At 42.2% G+C, this 21,421-nt stretch overlaps 1 protein-coding gene across 2 annotated transcripts in view; it reads right to left on the reverse strand.

Moving 5' to 3' along the window:
- The window catches only part of c21h8orf34 (chromosome 21 C8orf34 homolog), a 75,314-nt gene that overhangs the window by 38,399 nt on the left and 15,494 nt on the right, over nt 1-21,421 (reverse strand). The window contains exons 2-7 of one of the 2 annotated variants that reach the window (XM_088072195.1): nt 21,033-21,108; nt 20,679-20,810; nt 17,828-17,947; nt 17,558-17,586; nt 16,518-16,681; nt 8,677-8,843 (exon numbers count right to left, since the gene is read on the reverse strand). In XM_088072195.1, the coding sequence (XP_087928321.1) occupies nt 8,677-8,843; nt 16,518-16,681; nt 17,558-17,586; nt 17,828-17,947; nt 20,679-20,810; nt 21,033-21,108 (688 nt within the window). Of the gene's footprint in view, nt 1-8,676; nt 8,844-16,517; nt 16,682-17,557; nt 17,587-17,827; nt 17,948-20,678; nt 20,811-21,032; nt 21,178-21,421 lie in introns of both variants that reach the window. The other variant, XM_042510609.2, reaches the window with a different exon arrangement.

Here is a 21,421-nt window from a genome sequence, read left to right on the forward strand (position 1 = left end):
AGGATATACAGTTAAAAAGGAACTATAATTTCTTGAGTACCATTTATGTTTACACTACCCATCACTAATACTGTTAAATTCTAACATCATCATTTTAAGATGCTCACAGTGAAAATTGTCAAATAGGTATAATGTTAACCATGTTTACCATCTAAATTTAGCATGTTTGCATGCTAACATTTGCTAATTAGCAAAAAAAAAGCAAAGTACAGCTCCAGTCTCTACTGGTGGAACATGAAGCTAAGCTGAAAGACACAGTGACACCTGGTGCTGGAGGGATAAGTTCGAGGACTGTAAACAGCTGGTGGCCAACAATGGTAGAGAAGGACTGTGGGGAATAACAGCATGTATTTTTTTGCATCTAACTTGGTGAATGAGGGATTTATTTCGACCAAACCGGAGATCATGATTGCTGGAACAGTGGACTTACTAACTACATTACCAACAAGAGTAACCAGTACAGTTTGGGTGTGTTATGATGAGTGAAATTCAAAAGTTATGCTATGAAATTCATAAAGGTATGAAATATAACAAACCGCCCAAGCCTAGCATTTGGCACAGATTAAAAAATATAGCTTACACATTATCACAAATCAAATACTGATATATAGTTTAAGTTATTTTACTGGTGATACTTGAAGTGTATTTCAATGCAGGACTTTACATGTAATAGAACAATTTTACAATTAATTATTGCCACTTTGATTTAAAAGAAAATTGTCATATTTTGTCAACCACTGGTTTTTTAACACATATTTTTTGTTAGATCTTTCCCACAGAGATTGCCAAATATATGGCAAGGATTTTGAGGCTATTTGTAGTAGTTGTTAGAACAAATATTTGTCATTCCTCTCTGCCATGGAGCTTATAATAACAGCATTGCTCTTTGACCACAGAAAGTCATTTAGTAGGACTAAGTAAATGTTCAGGCCTCTATGAGTTGAAAGGCTAAGACTTAAATCAACCTCAGAGGCAAGGGGGTCTACATGCAGCGGATGACCTCTTCACATGGAACATTTTTAAACTTCAGGGTGGTAAAGATTGGCTCACTTCCCCTCACCTACTCAACTATGTATTTAAAAAAAAAACGGTGCTATTGTATCGCTCCACATACTCTGCTTGATCAAGGAAGATATAACGTCCACAAACAAAAGAGCCACACACAGGCATTGTAACTCATCCAGCAGACGCTGCTTTATTCTGCGTGTATCAAAGATCAGACATAGCTTCATCATGCCCTCATCCTGTCCCCATCAAATGCTTGCTGTCACTGTGAATCAGCCAGAGCGAGTAACGCTACTCTCACGTCCTCCTCTCCTGTTTCAGGAATCATGCCAGAGTGGGTTGACATACTAAAAGGGTCTGTCTGATTGCTGTTGTGTGAATGTTTTACACAGAGAATCTTTGTTACTCTCTACTGCAATGAAAGTGTATGTGCATGTGAAATAAAAGTTTACAACCTCTCAACAGGAGCTCTATGCTGAAAGTAATGTCTGAAAGTGTATAACAAACAAAACTCTTGAAACAATTTCTTGCCTGAGCAACATGTCTGTGGGCAGTCTAATAACCAGAATAATTGTTGACATTGTATGTTTCTGCAAACCACAGATAAACTGCATTTGTATGTTATTATGTAGCGGATACATTGAAACCTTAAGTTTTTTCATGTCTCAACAATGCTGTGATTAATGTTTAGGTATGTTTAAGCACAAAAAACACTTATGATTATGGTTCAGAAAAGATCATGTTTTGCTTTAAAATACCCACTGAAACGTTGCTGAGAAACATCAGAATGTGTTGCTAAAAAAACAGTGCTGGTGCCTCAAACACCACTGAAAACTCAGCTGGAAACACAGCTGGAAGAGGTTGGGATATGTTGCTAAACAACACCCAGGTTTGGAGGCTCATATGCCCCTGGAAACACTAATAAGCAACTGCATATGTTGTTTGTTGGTCTCAAACAGTGGTGCGCGGCTTTGTAACCATTTCATGTCGCTAAAAAAAAAAACCCAACTTAGGCAGCTCAAATGTTGTCGTTAAAAAACACCTGGCTCAAACACTGCTGGAAATACAGCTGGCATCACTGTAGATCACTTTAGAAACCTTGATTTGATACATATGAGACATTAAAATGTAACATATCCATGGTTTGCCGAAATGCACAATGCCAACATTTTATCCTGACGACGGGGCTGCTATTGGGCTTCAAGTGGGTAAATAGATTAAAAATAGGGAACATTTTTTTAAGTTAACATTGATAACTAACTTCAACTCCTCCTTTGATGCCAAAAAAATGTAGCAGGATTTAGGATCAACTTCAATTTCATTTCCTCTTAAACTATGTTTAAGAAAAATGACAATAAATCTACCTTGTACATCATAATTTGACTCTCCATCACACAGAAAGAGAGCGAGTTTATGTTGCCAAAGAGGACAAATATGTTTACTTTAAAAAAACTTTGAAAAAAGATCATAAATATGTTTTCAGTGCCTACTGTCATGTAAATAACATTCATTCTATACACATATTCACAAAAAGTTATGTCTCTGAAATGGACTACTTCCACCAAGGATGACGAGACCATCCAGCAGGGAACTGGCTAGCTCGTCTCATTAACTTACCATAAAACAACACAGCAAGGCCAAAAACAGGGTGTTTCTCTCCATACACTGAACTCAGCTTGTTTCTTATTTCAGATCGGTATAAAACTGTGGTCTCACCGCCCAGCGAAAGCTCAAATCTTGACATTTTCCATGGCTTCGCATGAACATGTGAGTCATGATCATTTTCAGGATGGGTTTTGACTGTGGCAAATATTAAGTGCAGAACTAATGAAAACAACAGGGAGAACACAGTGCCATCACTAAGAGCAGCTAAAGAATCAATACTGAGCCCCTAAGCTGATTTTATTTTCTCTTTTTGGAACAATCTGAACAAAACAAATCAACCTTAAGCCATGTCTTTGGTTTTTATAATTGTATTCAATCTGGACAACCTTGGCTAGGAACACTGAAAACCTTTCCAAGACGATCTTATTATTCTGTAAGCTCCTTATCCAGGTGCTGGCATTAAGACACCCAGTCTGGAAAACCCTTCTGCTGAATATGGAAATGGGGATTAGTTGCTAACTTTCTTTGTATCTTCTAAGCCTGCTTTTATTACGCATCTTATTCTCTTACAGATGACACACCAGTGCTCCTTTCCTGCCTCCCAGTGGATATTATGCAATATGTGTAGTGTGCACCGTGGCGCTGAACTCTCCTCTCCTCGTCCTACGGAGGTTTAGAACTGCAAATATGACATTCACACAACACCTGACCCACTCATATGACGTTAATGTGATCGCTTTAATGTGGGTAGTGTGGATTTCTCTGTGCACCGACAATCAGCACAACAAGGAGACTCACAGCCACTTAGCAGGTGTGCTGATTGAAGCCCTGCTCGTCTGATACGACAACAACCATGAAACTACTGATGTGCTTTGTATGCTCCTTTGGGACGAGTGTTTTTGATCAGAATCTTAAGTTACAAGGCTGCAATATACCAAACAAAACACTGCGTGTGTGTACAAGGAAAGGGACGTTTAAGAAGTGAAGATATGTAGCTACATGAAAGTGAATCAGAGTGTCTTTGGTTAAAGGGGAAAAGTTAAAAGTGTGTTTGATATTTATTTGTGCAACTTTGCTTAATGCTTCACAGTGCTGGAGACCTGCATCCAAAGCTTACCGATCATTTTCTTACAATGAAAAATAAATTCACACTGGGATTTTTTTTGTAAAAAATGTACCAAAGTGCACTAAAAGGCATCAAAATAGACCTTGTTTATCAAAAAAGTGCAAGGGGAGAATCATACCAGAATGCCAGACAGAGGTAAATGATAAATGAAAATGTTGGCTGGAGGAGCCGGGGATCTAACACCAACATTTTAATTGAAGAACAACCCAGTCTACCTCTGAGCCACAGCTGCCTGGGTCTGAACTGAGCACAAAATGTCCTCAAATCCCAGAAACTGGCCCTTTGCTTTTTGTCATTTTCCGAAAGTGGCCACCTGGCAAAGCAAGATGAGCATCACTGCTCTAAAAAGTGGGGCTGGACCAAAATATTCGACTGTTCAGATATTGGTTGGAGTATTAATTTTGGGATTCAGATATTAGTTGTTTTTGAGATATGCCTGAGATATGATATTATAAGTAAATATAAATCATATTTTTATTTGGAGCTCTGAATATTCCCTAATGATTACTACCAAAGCCCCAAAGCCCAAAAATAGTATTCAGATCAGCCCCTATGAATACATGAACTGTAAATTTTTTTTACTTGGCTCTATGTTTCCAATCAGATTTACACACAGCAGCTGTAATACCATATTTTATCCACTAGAGGTCATCCTAAGCAAATACTTAACTACATACTATGTCTCCAACTGTCTCTGGTACTGTAGTGAGTACTGCTAAATGCTACAAACGGAGGAATAACTTCACATATAACAATGTATTTTATAGCATGTTAAGAATGTTAATGTTTGTTGTTCAATTGACGATTTTTTGCTTTGGTAAATCAAAATTAAGAAATAAAGACGCTAAAAACAGAGTAAGGTTTGTTACATGTCCACAGAACATGTAGCTGTTGTTTTAACACCACAGTTTTAGGGAAGAACATTTTCATCGACAGATTTACACGTTTGTAATCAACAGCGAGCGCCGTGCCTGGTGTAGAGTCCTTGAGGAAGTCATTGAATCTCTACCAGCTCCAGGAGCGCTGCTGAGCAGCTGACCATATGTTTTAACCTTCATGTGGACGGCAGCAGGGAAAAAGATAAATATCTCCTTCAGGGATCAATATACTATCACAGGTTCGCCATTCCTGCCAAGGATGATCAGTCATCTTTGGCATGCATTTGGTCATGGCCACAGACTTTGTGCCAAGACCCTCTTTCTAAATGAGGCCCAGAGATCCTCCTGAGGGTCATTCATTTCTCCAAGCCCACCAGGCCGCCACATGCTGCATGTTAGCATCACTTTAATCAACTCTACAGTACAGAGGCAGGCCACTCAGAGTGACAGTCAACATGGTGGCAGCACTCCCTGCGGAGAGAACCAGGCCTTGACAGAGAATCAGAAGTGACCTCGCTGCATTATTTCCTTTGAGTTACTGCCCTGGACCAGAGTGTAAATGCCACTGGGGGGGAATGTGCTTCGAGCTATGATCAAGAAGGGCCATCACACACCATCAACATCCTGCTTTATGGCTGTATTTATCACCATTATATACTGCTGTCCTGGGTCACCACTGTGTTCGGCTAATATAAAGGAGAAGAAAACTCTGTTTACTTGTTGTTTTGTTAAGACTTCTTCCAATTACTACACAATAGGGATAGATATTTGGATATGGATAGTAATATTGCAAGTGATTAAATTTTCTGGTTCTTCTGGCTCCAAAGAACTAACATGGCTCCACCAAAATTCCAAACTTGAGGCTTCAAAATAGAAGCCCAAAAGTGAAATCATGATAGCCACATCCATTATTTTATATGGTCATTACATAGCATTTTGATATTCCATCCCCTAATCAAAGTTAATTTTTAAAAAAGTAGCTTTGAGAATAAGAGCAATCAACTGTTGCAGTTCCCATCTGTAACCTGTGGGCCCCTCTGCCGCACATCAGTAAAGAAACGTGACCCTTTGGATGACCCGAATGAAAAGATCCTGCTAACAAGCAGCGCCTCAGTGCCGTGACAGCAGAGCTCAGAGATATGACATATGTAGCCTGTGTGTCACCACAATACAGCAGCTCTGATGAGACTGGGGAGACACTGAAGCACTATAATTGGGGCCCATGTTGAAGACACAGAACATATAGAAGACTGTTATTCCTCAAAGAAGTACTGTATGTCAGGCGTTTGTTCGCTAACATAGAAGAAAGCATACATTTAAGCATATTAGTAAAAATATGACTTTTCCCAGATTGTGATGGATTCTTTTTCTTAGTGCAATAAATCTTATAAGTGATGAAATATGAGCTGTATACCTTAGTATGAGAGTGTGCATGTGTGTGTATGACCTCCCTATACAGTAGAGTTATAGTGCAGGGATAAGCTACTTTACTCCAGAGAATTGCCCCTGGAGGTAAAGATTACTACACACAACAGAGACAGAGAGGAAGAACAAGTGACAGAGGAGCAATATGTGAGGCAATAAATTAAATTTGGGGTGAGGTATTACATCCTGTGTCTGCACACACACGGCGACGATCTCCACTCAATAAAGTCAAAACAAGACCTCACATCAGATGCTGTTTCCAAGCCCTTGGTCACCTACTCATCCATTTTAAGTCAGCATGTGACGCCATGACATGAAGGGATGTGAACACACACACACTCAAATGCACAAAAAGTAAATAAAAGGAGCTACTTTGTGATTCTTTAGTTGTCAGACTCAGTACCTAGACTCACTGGCTGAGAGTTTCTGGCCAGACTGTGTAAACAGGAAGCATAGTTTCCTTTAACAGCTACTGCTAAAGTGCTCTTCAGTACAGCACATAAACTGACTGCTGCTTTGCTCATTCAGCTCTCCTGCCACTACATACAGTAAATATGCCTCTACAGGTCCACATATATGCAAAACCTTCCTCCCTTTTAATCTTTTCTATATATTTATATTTCCATTCTATCATTTTCAGTAGTTTGGTTTCCTTAAATGAAGAATCTAATTCTCTCTCGGAAAGTGATTGCAATACTAATAGCAAAGTAAGAGCAACAGCTTGAGTTGTTCCAGCTGAGAACTAGAATTACCACATTGTCTGTATGCCTTGTCAAAGCAGTCATGTTGCATTTTAATTTTACATCCCTGTCTGTCCAGAGTCTTATGTAGCCATGACAGTTAATGTAAACATGCCTCAAAAAGGCTACAGAGGTGCTGCAAGAAGCTACATATTCTCAAACATGGACGCTTTACATACTGTACAACTTTCCCCCAACAGCACAGAAGATTTATACAATCAGCACAGATTTCAAGTCAAGTGTGACCAATTGACGATCCCACCTTCTGTTCCTGATTTATGACGCAGAGTAATGGCCAGAGAACATTATGATGTCACAGTGAAGCTGACCTTTGACCTTTTGGGCTAAAAAAAATCACTTCCTTATTTTATTTTTTTGCATGCAATTTTGTCATAAATAGCACATGAAATTATGAGTCATGGCCAAAAAAAATGAGGTCACAGTGACCTTTACCTTTGACCACCATAAACTAATTAGTTAATCTTTTAATCCAAGAGGATGTTTGTGCCTTCTTGCAATATCATGTTCACAAGAATGAGACAAATGCAAGATTACAGTGACCTTTACCTTTGACCACCAAAATGTAATCAGTTTATCTTTGAGTCTAAGTGGATATTTATGCTAAGTTTGAAGAAATTACCTCAAGTTGTTCCTGAGATATTGTTTTCACAAGAATAGAATAGACGGATGGACAGACGAACAGACAACCCAAAAATATAATGCTTATGGCCACGGCTACGGTGGTGAGTTGAACTGAAATTTTTCCAGTTTGCCGAGCCAAAAGGAGAACTGTGGTGGCTGACGTAAAACGCAAATGGCCCTATCTAGCGCCAGTGTTCAGTTTGTCTGTTCTGGGTTGCTGTAGAGAAACATGCTGGAATGACGAGGACTTGCTCTGTATGTAGATATAAAAGGCTCATTCAAGGTAACAAAAACACAATGATTCTTGTTTTCCTTTTTTTAAGACATGGTAATGAATATTGAAAACCATTTATGTGAAAAAATGCCTCTTAATCCTACACAATGGACCTTTAAGGTTTTCGCTTCAGTGGGGAATTTCTATGTCTCTTTCCTATGACAGATGCAACAGGGCTTTTGATTTTTCTTCTCCTCTATTTCTACTGTCAAATATCTGACATATTTGACCAGTTATTCAGTGGAACACGTAAAAATCAAACTATTCAGTGTTTTGCTGAAGAAAAAGGTCCAATACACATACAAACACTGTAGTTACGTTTCCGTTAACTGTCCTTCCTACACACTCAAGCTTAAGTTCAGTATGTTCTCCCATCTGCTTGATCCTTTCCTTTCAGAGGTTTGTCTGATGTTACCTCAAAGCTTTTTAAAATCATGTTGAAGTAAAAGTTAGGTGCACAGTTTCACTCACAAAGTCATTGAAATACATTTGGACTTCTGAATATGGAGACAGATTCATTTCTCAGGAAAAAACAAAACATGATCAAAGTTTATGAAAGACGGTGAAAACCTTAATGAGCTCTGCAAAGTGACTCATTAAACGAGAAATGTTCAACTATGATTTTCTTTTACACACACACACACACACACACACACACACACACACACACACACACACACACACACACACACACACACACACACCAGGTAAACACAGCAAGCTGTTCTTGTTGAATGGTAAGTTTCTCACACATCTGCTGATACGCTCAGTGAGGAGTCGTACACCTGCCGACAGTGTGGCTCAGAAGCAGTCTTGCATTATGATCAATGGCATGTGATTAGCATAACTCAGTGGAATGTAACTACACAGGAAAGCCTGTCATGTTGATTAATTTCAGTGCACTGTACAACAAACTTTACATGTTTACAATTTGTGTCTGTGTACATAACAAAGTGCTTTATACAAAACACGTGACTTTACCCAGAAGCTCCATGGCGTCATCCTCGTCCTCCATCTCTTCCTCTGCGACAGAGGGGGCGGGGCTGTGGACCGAATCAAAGGAGTCCTGGGACAACATGGCTGCCAGGAGCTTCTTGTGATGCTGCTGCTGCTCCCTTAACCCTTTGCTCTTTGTTTCCATCTTCAGGCTGAGGAGGAGAGCAGAGGAGAAGTCAGGGCTCAGAAACTCAAACGCTCAAAGTCTTTTAAACTGTGGAACAAAACTGGTTCATTGTTTACTGACTCAATAACAGCCAGTGGCAGAAGAGATATTCAGATCTTTTACTTGGGTAGTAAGTAGCAATACTACTGTGTAAAAATTCTCTTAAAATAGTCCTGCATTCAAAATTTTACTTAAAGGAATACTTCACCTACAGTACTTCTGAAACACATGCATTTCTTAATAATAATAGTAAAAGATGACACTTATTTTTGTGAAGCTTTACTTTATTTGGCAAATAACTTTATTCTGTTCTCTGATTTATTAAGATGAATAAGTTAATTTCATTAATGATAAATTCATACATTATATTGTTTTAAGTTGCTCCTGCTCTAACTTAAAAATAAGAAACAACATAATGTGGTGTACCTTCCCTTTAAAGGCAAGGATTGTATAGATCTCACAGTGATTTAAGAGATGCTTCTCGTGTTCAGTTGAGTTAAGTTGAGGTCCTGCTGATGAAGCGGACATTAAAAAGTGACAGAGAAAAGAAGTTGTTGTCCCCGTGCTTTCCTTACTTACAATCCTTAAGTAAAGGCTGGAAGAATGCAGCCTTACAATAATGATAAGAAGGTAAGAGGGTATAATTGTTCTGAGGTGAGTAACAGAGAAATTACTCTAGCACTGAGCACAAAGCAGTAGTATTTAGAGGATGTAGAGATGAAAAGAGAGTCTGAGCTGAGGATATTTGATAAGCACGTAGAGGGAGATGAGGTGTTGAAATGTCCCATGTAGTTTTTCGTCAGGGGAAAAGCCAATAATCAAATCCAAAGTCTTAAGCAAAGATGGATAGATAACACCTGCGGGGAGAAATTAGTTATTGATTTAATCTTTAATCACTGAAGTAAAGCAAAGGGAAAAGCAGAAATGCAAGTTTGTAATAAAAATCATAAAATGTTTCTTTTCCATCCTGTGCCAGCATTTACAAACGATACTGCACTGTAGGCATTTATTAACATAAGCAGCAGGATGCAGCTATGGAAACATTATTTTTCTGCAGAGTCCATTTGCATCACTGCTGCATCCATGGCACTAAATAGCTTTACAGTTCTCCGGCTGTCTCCCAGGCCGTTCCTAAATTAAAAACAATAAAAAAGAAAGAAATCAAATGCTTCCCCTCACATTTGTTTTCCTTAAAGCTTTATTCATTTCTCAGGGGAAACTGTGTTACCTGGAACACTGGAGGACAACAGGAAAATGATCAAATAATGTCTCCTTCCTATAGAGCTAAAGCTACTGATACAATTATGAACACGGACTTCTGAATTACCTCTATATTGAGGAAATTAATTTTCACATCCCACAGGCTGAGGGCGTGGATTAGATGGGCGGAAGAGTATTAATCTGATGCTAATCTCAGTTTAATGACTTCTATTTACAGATAATGAGGAAGGGTCAGAAGATGACAGATATTTCTTCCTCCTCTCTGTGTGGCATCTCTGCCATAATTGGATCTGCTAACATGGGCAAGGCAAGGTGATCGGTGCAGTTCTGCACAACTCTTCTCTTTTTTTTAATCCAACCATACTCTTCTGGAGAAAGTTTTTTGTATTTGAGAACAAACATTTTAAAATGGGAGGAACACATTGTCACAGAGAAAGTAAGCTGAGGAAAACAACTGTTAAATTAAAAGCAGAAAAGTAATATAAGGAAGAAAAGAAGAGAGGATGAAGGTGTTTACGGTGTGGAGTAAGTTTTTGTACATGTTGACTTTACATGTTGCACTACACTATAAAATCTGACAAGGTGATTTTACTTTTTCTTTTTTTGTAATCTAAAGAATGGGGAATCTATTAGCACATCTGGTAGAGTGGGCATCCCATGTACAGAGGCTGTGTCCTTGCGACAGTGGCTGCAGGTTTGACTACAACATGCTGCATGTTATCCATTCTCTCTCCCCTCTCACACTTTAGCTGTCCTATCCTCCTATACCTAAAAATAGGTCTTTTACTAGCAAGGACCACACCTCAATCGGAATTGATTTTAACAATTTATTGACGTGAATGTAGATTTGGTATAAACATTGATGTTGGATTATTAGAATGGATGGTTGAGTGCGGTGTGGGGAAGCTTCGGTGGGAATCCGCCGTGGCTCTGGCACGACAGATCCCCAAAAGCGTGCATTATATGAGAGAGAAAAAGCCGATTTGAGATCTCTTAGGTCGGAACGGACGTAACGGTGAAAAGCTTGGGAGGACCATCTGCCCATGATCTGAATAAAGTGTTCCGGTATACCGCTGCGGGAAGCCGAGGTGGCAGCTCCGATTCTGAAAGAATGTCCGGAGTAATGCATGGGAGAGATGCCTGACAATGACGGGACCTGACGGAAGTGTTGGTGGAACCAGAAGCGGGTAACCACCTGGCCGTATTCAGATGCAAACAGAGGGTCATCTTGGGATTTGCTTTGTGATGTCCGGAAATGTAAGTAATTGGACAGAATAAGGAAGGGGTTTAGAACTGACTGAATGTTAAAGTAGAAGACGGGAGTGGGTTGGCTAGATTAGTTGGTTTTGGTTCTTTTTTTTTTTTTTTTAAATAACTATGGTGTCGTGGTCCAAGAGGCAGGCGTGCCGACGTGGATCGTATCGAAGGGTCGAAACAGTGAATTCTGAGCATCTGAGGAAACGGAAGAAGGCGAGAAGGACATTGCCTCTAGAGTTTGGTTGACGTGAGGTATGCTATATCTGGAGCGGATGGTGTGGATACAGCGTGACAGCAGATCCGTGGTTAATGGGAGTCTATGAGGATTTTGGGCTGGTTCTTAGCGTGAGAGGCCTCTGAGCAGTGAGGTGATCTGGGGATGACCATGAGCTGGCCATGACTACCGGTTAGGAGTTTAGAGATGAACGAAATGCCGCTGAGGTAGACTTTGATTGTCTGGGTTTTAATTTCCCAAGACAGAATGGGCGTGGGTGATGAAGCAGGTTAAGGTGATGAGATCAAATGAAGGAAAAGTGATGTTATGCATGTTGTGAAAGTTGTGGAAACAATTCCAAGCCGACCGATATGGAGAGAGAGTTGCATGGGGACAGGCTATTGATGATGGTGTTCTGAGATTCCAGATCAGGGGCATGAAAGCTGGGTTTAGATGTTGAAAGGCAAGGTCGAATATGGAGGAACCGGAGTCGGGTGTGCGTCTACATGAGGAGCCAAGCTTCTGAACTTCTTTATTTATGATGTCAAACTACTGCGAGATTGTCTGAGTAGATGAGGACAGATAGGCGACTCCATTCACGGCCGCATAACATGGTGGCGACGATGATGGGGTAGATCTCAAAGAGAGCAGATAAAGTGACCTGGCAGTCTCCTTCCAACTCTTGCCTACGAACCATCTTTCATCGTAAAAAACCCCCAAAACCGGCAGACAGAGCCGCGTCATCGAAAAGGTTGACGTCCTGAGGATGAGACAGGTGATCGTCATAAAGAAGGAGATTCGTTCCAATCGCCAAGCAGACGGAGCCAGAACCAGAGCTCGGTGCGGCTGGGCGCAACGAGAGAGACGGAGGCCATGAGCGACGGGACGGAAGAAGCGACAGGCAACATATGAGAAAGGAAGCCCTCCCCTGGGGAACAATGCGGATGCAGCCTTCGAGGGTAAGCAGTAGAGGGCACTGGCAGCCCGGTGCCAAAAGCCCCAAGGAGAGTGAACCGGTGCAGTAGCCGATGTCGTACATCTGGGGGCTCCCGACATCTCGGTGCCAGATGCCCCAACGAGAGCGAACTGTCGAAGTCACTGGACGTACAACTGGGGGCAGCGGCACCCCGGTGCCAGATGCCCCAGCGAGAGCTAAGTGGTTTGGTTGCCGAGTGTGCACGGCCGGGGGCAATGGCATCCCAATGCCAGACTCCCCAGCAAAAGCGAACCGCTGCAGGCGTCGATGTTAAGCAGTAGAGGGCACTGGCAGCCTGGTGCCAGATGCCTCAAGAAGAGGGAAACGGCGCAGTGGGCGAGGTCGTACGGCTGGGGGCGCGGCATCTCGGTGCCAGAAGCTCCAACGAGAGCGAACTGTCAAAGTCACCGTGAACGTACAACTGGGGGCAGCGGCACCCCGGTGCCAGAAGCCCCAGCGAGAGTAAAGTGGATTGGTTGCCGAGCGAGCACAGCTAGGGGCAATGGCATCCCAAAGCCAGACTCCCCAGCAAAAGCGAACCGCTGCAGGCGTCGATGTTAAGCAGTAGAGGGCACTGGCAGCCCGGTGCCAGATGCCTCAAGGAGGCACATCAGACGCCTCAGGCAAACCTGACCTCTGAGGCAGGTGGGACCGAGGTGAAGCGACTGCTGCAGCCCCAGCGCCCCGCTCTTGCTGAGGTTTCTTCCTTTTTTTTTTTTTGGGAGTTTTCCCTTGGGTGATGTGAGGGACTAAGGGCAGAGGGATGTCGTAAACCGTACAGCCCACTGAGGCAAACCATGTTTTGCGAAAAATACAAATAAAACCGACTTGACTAGACTTGACTTGACACGCCAGAGGCAGCATGTCCCCGCTTCCTAATCTGCATGGTCCGCCGGAAGTGGTTGAAGACGAACCGGCCCTTTAACAGAGGTACTGATGTCATGGCGCACTACGGGAGCCGCCGCGATGACGTCACCCGGAAGAGCGCCGATGTTGACAGAGCGGCACTCAGATGTCAGGATGTCAAAAAGCTTTGTTGTCAGTTCCGCGAAACGGTATTCCCCGGTCTTCGAAGGCGGCCGGCAATCGGGAGACCTCGCTGGAGCGTGGTGACGCCTCGCTCCAGCGCACATCGCTCGACGGCGAGCCGCCGAGCCGGCAGAGTCGAGACAACGGCGTGAGGCCGCCACCATCCTCCGCGGCGATGGAGTAGGAGAATCGCGGCGGCGCAGGGCTGCACGGGGGCGACCGCGTCCTCGTCTTTCCGCTGAGGGTGGCGGACCAGAAGACGCAGAGGAACCATCGGCCGACGCGACAGAGAAGTTGTCGGCGTCGGACCCTGAGGACGCCTGCACGGCCAGATGGAGACGGTGAGGGCCATCATCACGGCTTCAACCGAACAGGTCGTCATCCGACGGGGACAGAGAGACAGAATCCATAATAGGGGTGAGCGAACCGCAGTCGACCGAGAGCGAAACGCTACGTGGTGTGTCGGTACGCGCTCGTGCAGAATAACGAGAACGAAAGGGGGAGATCGGGTCAGGAGGATATTTAAGCCGGAAGAGGCGCGGTTGAGGTGCGGTTGAGGTGTGGTCCTGCTCCTGAAACTCTGATATATAGCTTCACTTAAAAAAAGGAAAACAATTGCCTTGAAAACTGTAAGTAAATACAACTATTAGTCTTAACTTAAATTAAGTTGTATTTACTTAATTTTATGAAGTTGTTGCAGCTTAAAAACTATGAATTTATCTTTCTGTCTTTTCAGCAACATTTTTTTTTACATTTTTACAGTGCATATTATGGGCTCATATCTCCTCACTATGCGTGTTGTGTCAGCAATTTTTTCACCCCGTATAGGGAGCAACTTCAGGTGGCAAACCCCTGTTATTAAAGATGATAAATATGACCAGAAAATCAAAGCACAAGCAGCCAGCTATTATGATCTTTCCCTGTTACTATTATGTACACAATGAATCAGAATATGTTACTGAGAGTATGTAATAGACTAATAAAACAGGAAGGTAGGAGAAAAGAGAAGTACAGTTTATGGCACTGACAGACATGGGATAAGGGAGTCCCATTGCACAGGACAGACTGTCAAAATAAGCCATTTCCTTGAATATACTTCTGCCACAGTTGCATCTGATTTCCCATGTGCCCCCTGCACTTATCCATCCAGACTTTGCAGCCAATCATACAGAGAGACGCCACCACCACCTGTCAGCTCTCCTTACAGTCCTTGGTGACAGGTGGGCTGGAATGAGGGACAGAAGCAAGGAGTTTGAAAATGAAAACAAGTAAACTTACCAAAGTAAGAGGTGGAAGGTGGAATAGTTTGACAAATAAGGTCAGCTATACAAGTGTGGGGGCTCTAGCCTGAGAGTGTATGAGCATCAGAGGGGATGGCCTATTAAGGTTCAGATGGGCTTTTAAGGGAGGGCAGTGCTGGTCTGCTCTGCCAGTTTTCCACTTCCTCAGTGGTCATTTTTTTGTCATCTCATACAAATATAAACTCTACTTACAACTGGATCTTATATTTATGAATTAAGATTTGAGACAGAGACAACAGTACCCTCTTACTTTTGCAAACTGCCACTATAAAGGTCAAGTCAGTGTGTAAGAGAATCTTTCTACTCAGATTTAAGAAGTTTATTAATAATGTGGGCCAAATGGGGACATCCAGTAGCTCAGTTGGTAGAGCTGGCGCCCCATGTATAGAGGCTATGTCCTCGGCAGCAGCTGTGGGTTCGATTCAAGCCTCGGCCCTTTGCTGCATGTCATCCCATCTCTCTCCCCCTTTCACGCTCAATTTGTCCTATCAATAAAGGCAAAAAGCCCATAAAAAATACAAAAAACACTGTGAGCCAAATTTCTGGCTAAAGTAAAATAACAAAGCTCCCATAACTCTGTTGTTAGAATGTACCTGTCCCATTTACTTTACCCAGTATCTTTGCCTCACTTTTTTCCCCGCCCGAGACAAAAAACAAATGTATTTATGTTCTGATCTCCCTATTTTTGACTTGGTGGCTTGGCTTTAAAACAGCTCAGAGGATATGAAAGTGATCTCAATCCCCAAACAGGATCTGAAGCGGGAGCAAGTTCCCAGTAAATGCAATTAAGAGTTGATATAAACGATCCATCAGATGAGCCAAATACTCCTGCAGTTAATAAGGGGCTGTGATTATTTTGGGATGTTGCAGCACCCATAAACAGACAGCTGCACAAGTTTCTCACACTCTTCATAGGTAAACACGAAACCATCTCATGTACAGACGGAGCTCATCAGTGAGCCCACACACACATCCCTATCTCCCAGCTCAGGCTTCAAACTAAGTGATTTCTCCCTATAATCCACCCATACAGTAACCTAATGAGATTAACACAGTGCGTATGTCAGCTCAGGCCTGCGCATGATTTATGGTTTTTTATCAAATCCTCCTCTAATGAGTCACATCAGCAGCTGCAGTGCATGTGACACAGACATGCATGCACGCACACGCACAACAACAGTAACATCTGGCAGGGAAGCCACAGAGGTACCAGGCTATTTAGAAGTTTGATAGTTTTGCAAACACATGAATAAAAAAAAAAAAAAGGTGAAAAAAGCTTCCTGAGAAGGCGACAAACAATTTAACAGCTTAACGCATGACGCAAATACATTGTCAAAAAACGGGCCATTTTTAAAATAACAAGCACAAAATTCCTTTGGCCTTGAGCGCACAGAAATGAGGTTAGCTTTAATTCAAAATTGGGTTGAAGCAATATCATGGCAAGCATGTTTAATCGCGCCTTTGAAATGGGATTATCAAACCCATTCAGATGGGCATTCCTCAGGCAGCAGGAGCCACAGTTAGAAGTCTACCTCCTCATTTTTAAAGAGCCAACAATAGCTTTGTGAACTTTTTCCAACTTTTGAACTTTTTTTTTTTTTGCATTTAAATGATTCACACTTATATCCGTGGCTTCACATACTTATAATGCCAATCACCAACCTCCCAGCAGGGCTGCTGTCTCCACTCCAACACACTTCAGTTTTTGCCCGAGGGACGGGGGGTTGCAGCATCTCAGAAGCCAGCGGGTCTGCGTCCTCGTCTTCCCGACCAATCCACTCCCCCACCACCCGAGGGCGCAGCACTGAGTTATAGCCTCCCAAGTTCTAAAAGAGCAGCACAGACATAATAAGCGGCAAAACACTATATCCAATACTAAAGAGGGCAGACAGAAAAACTAAGAAAGTGAAGAACTGCTATAAAACTTTATCTCACACTATGAACTTTTAGCTCTAATGTAATCAAAATATAACTAGGACTGTGTTCTTCACAAAAGCAGAAATAAAATTTAAAAGCACCATAGTATTCTCTGAGATGTCTCCCTCCCAATCTGCTCCCAAAGCCAGCCGGCACACGTTTACAACCCCGCTCAAAGATATGGCTGCTTGTCTGCTTTGACTAAATCCAGGATAGCATCAAATGCCATTGTCTCTGCATGATCAGAGCAGGTGTTTAGTATTCATTCACCGTCCCGTCCTGCAGAGAAAGATGGAAAATCTCTGGGCTGAAAGCCAAGGACGTTGGACATGTAACTGCTGCACTGAGCAAAAAGTGAAGTCCCTGTCAAAACATATGCCACGTCTCTCATCCAGTCCCATCATTTCCAAATCGCTCTGCGCATCTCCAGCCTGGGCAGCTGCTGCACTATTGTGTTTTGGAGAGAATTGGGGCCAGGCGAGGACAAAGACGGAGCTCAGACAAAGCTTTGCGTGTAAGATGCACACTGAAGCAGCGAGGGAGAGAGAGGGAGACAGAGAACATGCTTACTGAAGTATCGCTCTCGCGCATCACTCCCATGAGATAGCAGTTCATCGTCAGGAAAAGAGCTGTGCTGCTCTGTCAGCCGAGTGAAAGTTATGAAACATGGCTTTGATTTGACGTAGCATGAGCGATGCTGAGTGATCAGTGACAGATTTCCACATCACTGTAATGCCAGTGTACTGTATGTAAGAGTGTATAAAGACTCCAGTCTCGTTATCTACCTGGTCGAGCTCATCGGAGATGGCGATGCCTGCAGAGAGAGGAAAATGCTTTAAAGCACAGAGAAGCATCAAATACAGTTCAAAATCCCAGCTTAGACTGTGTCTGAGCTTAGTGGCGAGCTTGTAAGATTAGCTGCTCAATCCGGTTTCCTGTCAGGATTTACAATGACATTTACAGAAAGGTCTACACTTTAGTTGTGTACGTAAAGATGTATTAAAGACTGCTCAGTGTGGTGTGAGTGTGCAATCAGCTGAGCTGCGACCACTCACTGCGTGACAGACTCTCCAGGGCCTTGCCCAGCTTCTTGCTCTCCTGCAGGATGTGGTTGAGCTCGTCAAAGTCCCAGCTCTCCCTCCAGTCCCAGGACGGGTACTCGATGGACCGTGGCACTGGACAGAAACACAAATAAATCTGCAATGATTAATCGATGACCTTTGAATTAATCATCAACTAATTCGATAATCATTTAATCAGTTCCTGCTGTTCTCACACACTGTTTGTATGTTTTCCGATGCAAATAAGGCAGCAAAATTTGTACATATCCCATGTAATCATGAGCCAGTGATTTCTGCACAATCCACATCATTTGTAAGGTTGTGATCATGTGATCAATCTGCTGATGGGGTTGGGGTGGTGGATAGGTCTCATAACAAAGAAGACGACTGTTCGGGTGATTTTAAAGTATGTCTCACTAGGGTTGATAACAATTAATCTATGATCATTTAATCAGTAATTTAAAATTCAATCAAAATGCATTTTGTATTGTTTTAAAAGAGTTTTTATGGAGTTTTTAAATAACAATTAACCGACTAATTGAGCATTAAAATTGCCAATAATCGATTAAAGTAAGTGCTGACAGTTTGCAACCCTAGTCCTCACCATGGATTGTTTCCTAAACCTAACCACAGTAACTTTATTTTGGTTACATAAATTTACGTTAAGGAAGTAACAACGTTCATGGGATGTGCATTTTTATTGGATATCATAAGAACCATACATTGATTAGTCTGAGTCATTTATCAGATAAAAAAAAGGCAAAAGTTCTCACTCTAGCCCCTTAAATGTGAATATTCCTTTCGTTTCCTCACTCCTCTTTGACAGTAAATAATATATTTTAGAGTTGGTGACAAAACAAGGCAATTAAAGGCACGATCTTAGCATTTTATGACCGTTTTTAGACCAAATTAACCGTCAGATTTATTCACAATAAAAACGATAATTAGTTGCAGCCCTAATCATACACAAAAACTGTTTTTTGAGATATGTTTAGAAGTGACAAGAATACAGAAAAATATAAAAAATGTGAACAGAAAAAACAACCGCAACGTAACTTAAACACCAAATCTTTGATGCACATTTGTCCAAACGGGACTTTGTGAATTACTGTAGGATGGAGTGGAACGGAAACACTGGCATGAAAGTCGACATGTCTCTTCCAGAAGCACAGAGCTCTGTGGACGCAGGCCAGGGGACAGTGTCTCTCAGTCTCTTTGATTAACATTCAAAATAACTCAAAAACAGGAGCAGGAAATGACCCACATACTGTACTGACATCCTGCCCACGTCCTCCTGCAGCGTCCCTCGGTATCTACTGTACATGATGGTTAATTCATAGACTGATTCAGACATTATTTATAAAAGGAAAGAGTGGTTTTCTTTTTACAGGGGAGGGATTCCTTGTACTGATGCATGTCTAACGTCCTTATGCTCGAACACGACTGGATTTGAACATGAAAAACCAGTGGGTTATGAGGAGCTGCCAAACAAATGTACTGGCTGTCCACTGCTTGCAGGCTGATCAGACACGTTAACTAGGATATAAAGGGAAGCATTTTAGAATAATTTCATGCGTGTTCGAATGAAACACATACATGATGACAGGTGCACAGAGTAAGCATTGCCCTCCTGTTTACTCACGCAAATAAGTAAACTGGAATATTTGACAGCACTGCTGCTACAATCTGCCATCCTCTACCCTTGTTTACTCTGACTAAGCTGCTTGGCATTGTAACAACCATAAACACAGAGCGAATGTAGCTGCCAAATGCAGACTGGTGAAAAAAAAAATCTCTTTCATTACTTCCGGCAAAGAGTGGCTCTCTGTCCTCCCTCTGCTCTCCTCTGTGTGTTATGCTGCGGCTGCAAAGGGCTGTGTTGTGTCCTAATAGGCTAGATTAAGGGTGAAAGATTCAATTCCCACTAAGGCCGCTCATTAAAGCATCAGTCAGGTTGAGGTGAGCCCAAAACACATAAACCTGTACACAGAAAGAAATAAGTATAGTGCAACCTCTGTACATATATTTATGCCAGCTGTTGTATTCTTGCTACATTGTACAATAATGATGAGCGGCAGTTCTTTTGATTTCAATTTTTCATGAGCGCTGCACACCCAAACACCTATGCATGTATTTTTCATGCGCTTTGACTTTAAATGTAGCTTTGAAGACTTCTTACCCTCATAACGCTCAGAACTTAAAAACACCTCGACGTGCTGAGTGTCTCTCATTTTATTCTCCCCTTCACTTGTTTTCTTTCGCTCGCCTCATGCGCTCATCCCCACACCAGTTTCCTTTAAATTGTGAGAAATGCTCAGACCGCAGCCTGAAATAGACTTGGTCTGGCAGTGACAGAGCACAATGTTAAATTATTGAAGTAGTCTGCTCGCTCCATATTTGACCTAGCCTCTTTGTCTCAAGTGTCATACTTCATTCTAACATCATAGTAATTTATTAAAACTAAAAAATAGGTAGTGCCGGAAATATCTTCTCATCTGCATTAATGGGGGAACTTTGCGAACAATTCATCTTCAGAGTGTGTAGCAGTGCAGCAGCGAGTGTGTGGAAAAAGTGGCACTTTATAATGAACTCGTCTGCAGGGCTCTGGGAGGAGGACGCTGGACTATACACTGTGACTAACTTTAATTAGATATAATTATATCAAATTAAAAATGGAGATTAAAGTCAATGGTGCATGTAATTGGGATACAACTGATACAACAGGTATCAAAACTGTGCAGCTTCATATTCTGAGGTGGATTATGTGTGTGTCTGTGCAATCAAAAAAAAAAATATTAAGAACGTAGAAAACTTTGCTCATGAGTCCAAAAAAAAAGAAACTTACAAGACTTGGATTCTGGTGAAGGAGGAGAGATGCTCGAAACAGCCAGGTCACTCTTGGACTTTTTTGGTTTCTTTGGGTGGATTTGCCATGGCTTCTCATAGTTGCTGTTCTCCCTTCGAGGGTTTTTGCTTTCTGTTGGGAGAGATAGTCACAATGTCTGCTCAGACTGCCCTTTTATGCAAATTCTAGAGAGCAAAAATGCAGGCTGAGTTTACTCTGCAAGGTCTGTTGTCTCGCTCCGAGCCTGAGTTTATCATATATACTGTGTGAATTGCTGCGAAGAGCTTGTACAAATAAAATACTTCATTCCTGCATGTATGTATGTTTTGCATGGCTGCATCAGTATGCACTGACCTGGGGAGCTCTGTGCCCACAGAGCGGCGGAGCCAGAGAGAGCTCTGTGCAGCTTGCCGGGGCTGTCTTGCTTGGTCTGCAGGTGATCAATGAGAAAAGGGATTGGATGGTCGGGAGTCTCAGTTATCAATTTGGTCATCAACTCCTACAGGAGCAGAGTAAAGCAGAGAGCAGTTAGATGAAAGTGGCACTACAAAAGGGGTGAGAGAGTGCGGCCAGTGGAGTATCCACCAAGCTCAAGTGGAGGAAGACAATCAATCCATACAAGCATTGCAAGTCTTGTTTTGTACTTCACTATCAAGGGAGGGTATGTGAGAGGAGAGCTAACGTGGTGAGATAAGCTCCTTAACTTTAGTTTCAGGAATTTGCTACACCAAATGTCAGTATCC

The sequence above is a fragment of the Plectropomus leopardus genome, chromosome 21 (genome assembly GCF_026936395.1).
Source record: "Plectropomus leopardus strain MGB_pleo_1.0 chromosome 21, ASM2693639v1, whole genome shotgun sequence".
NCBI lineage: Eukaryota > Metazoa > Chordata > Actinopteri > Perciformes > Serranidae > Plectropomus > Plectropomus leopardus.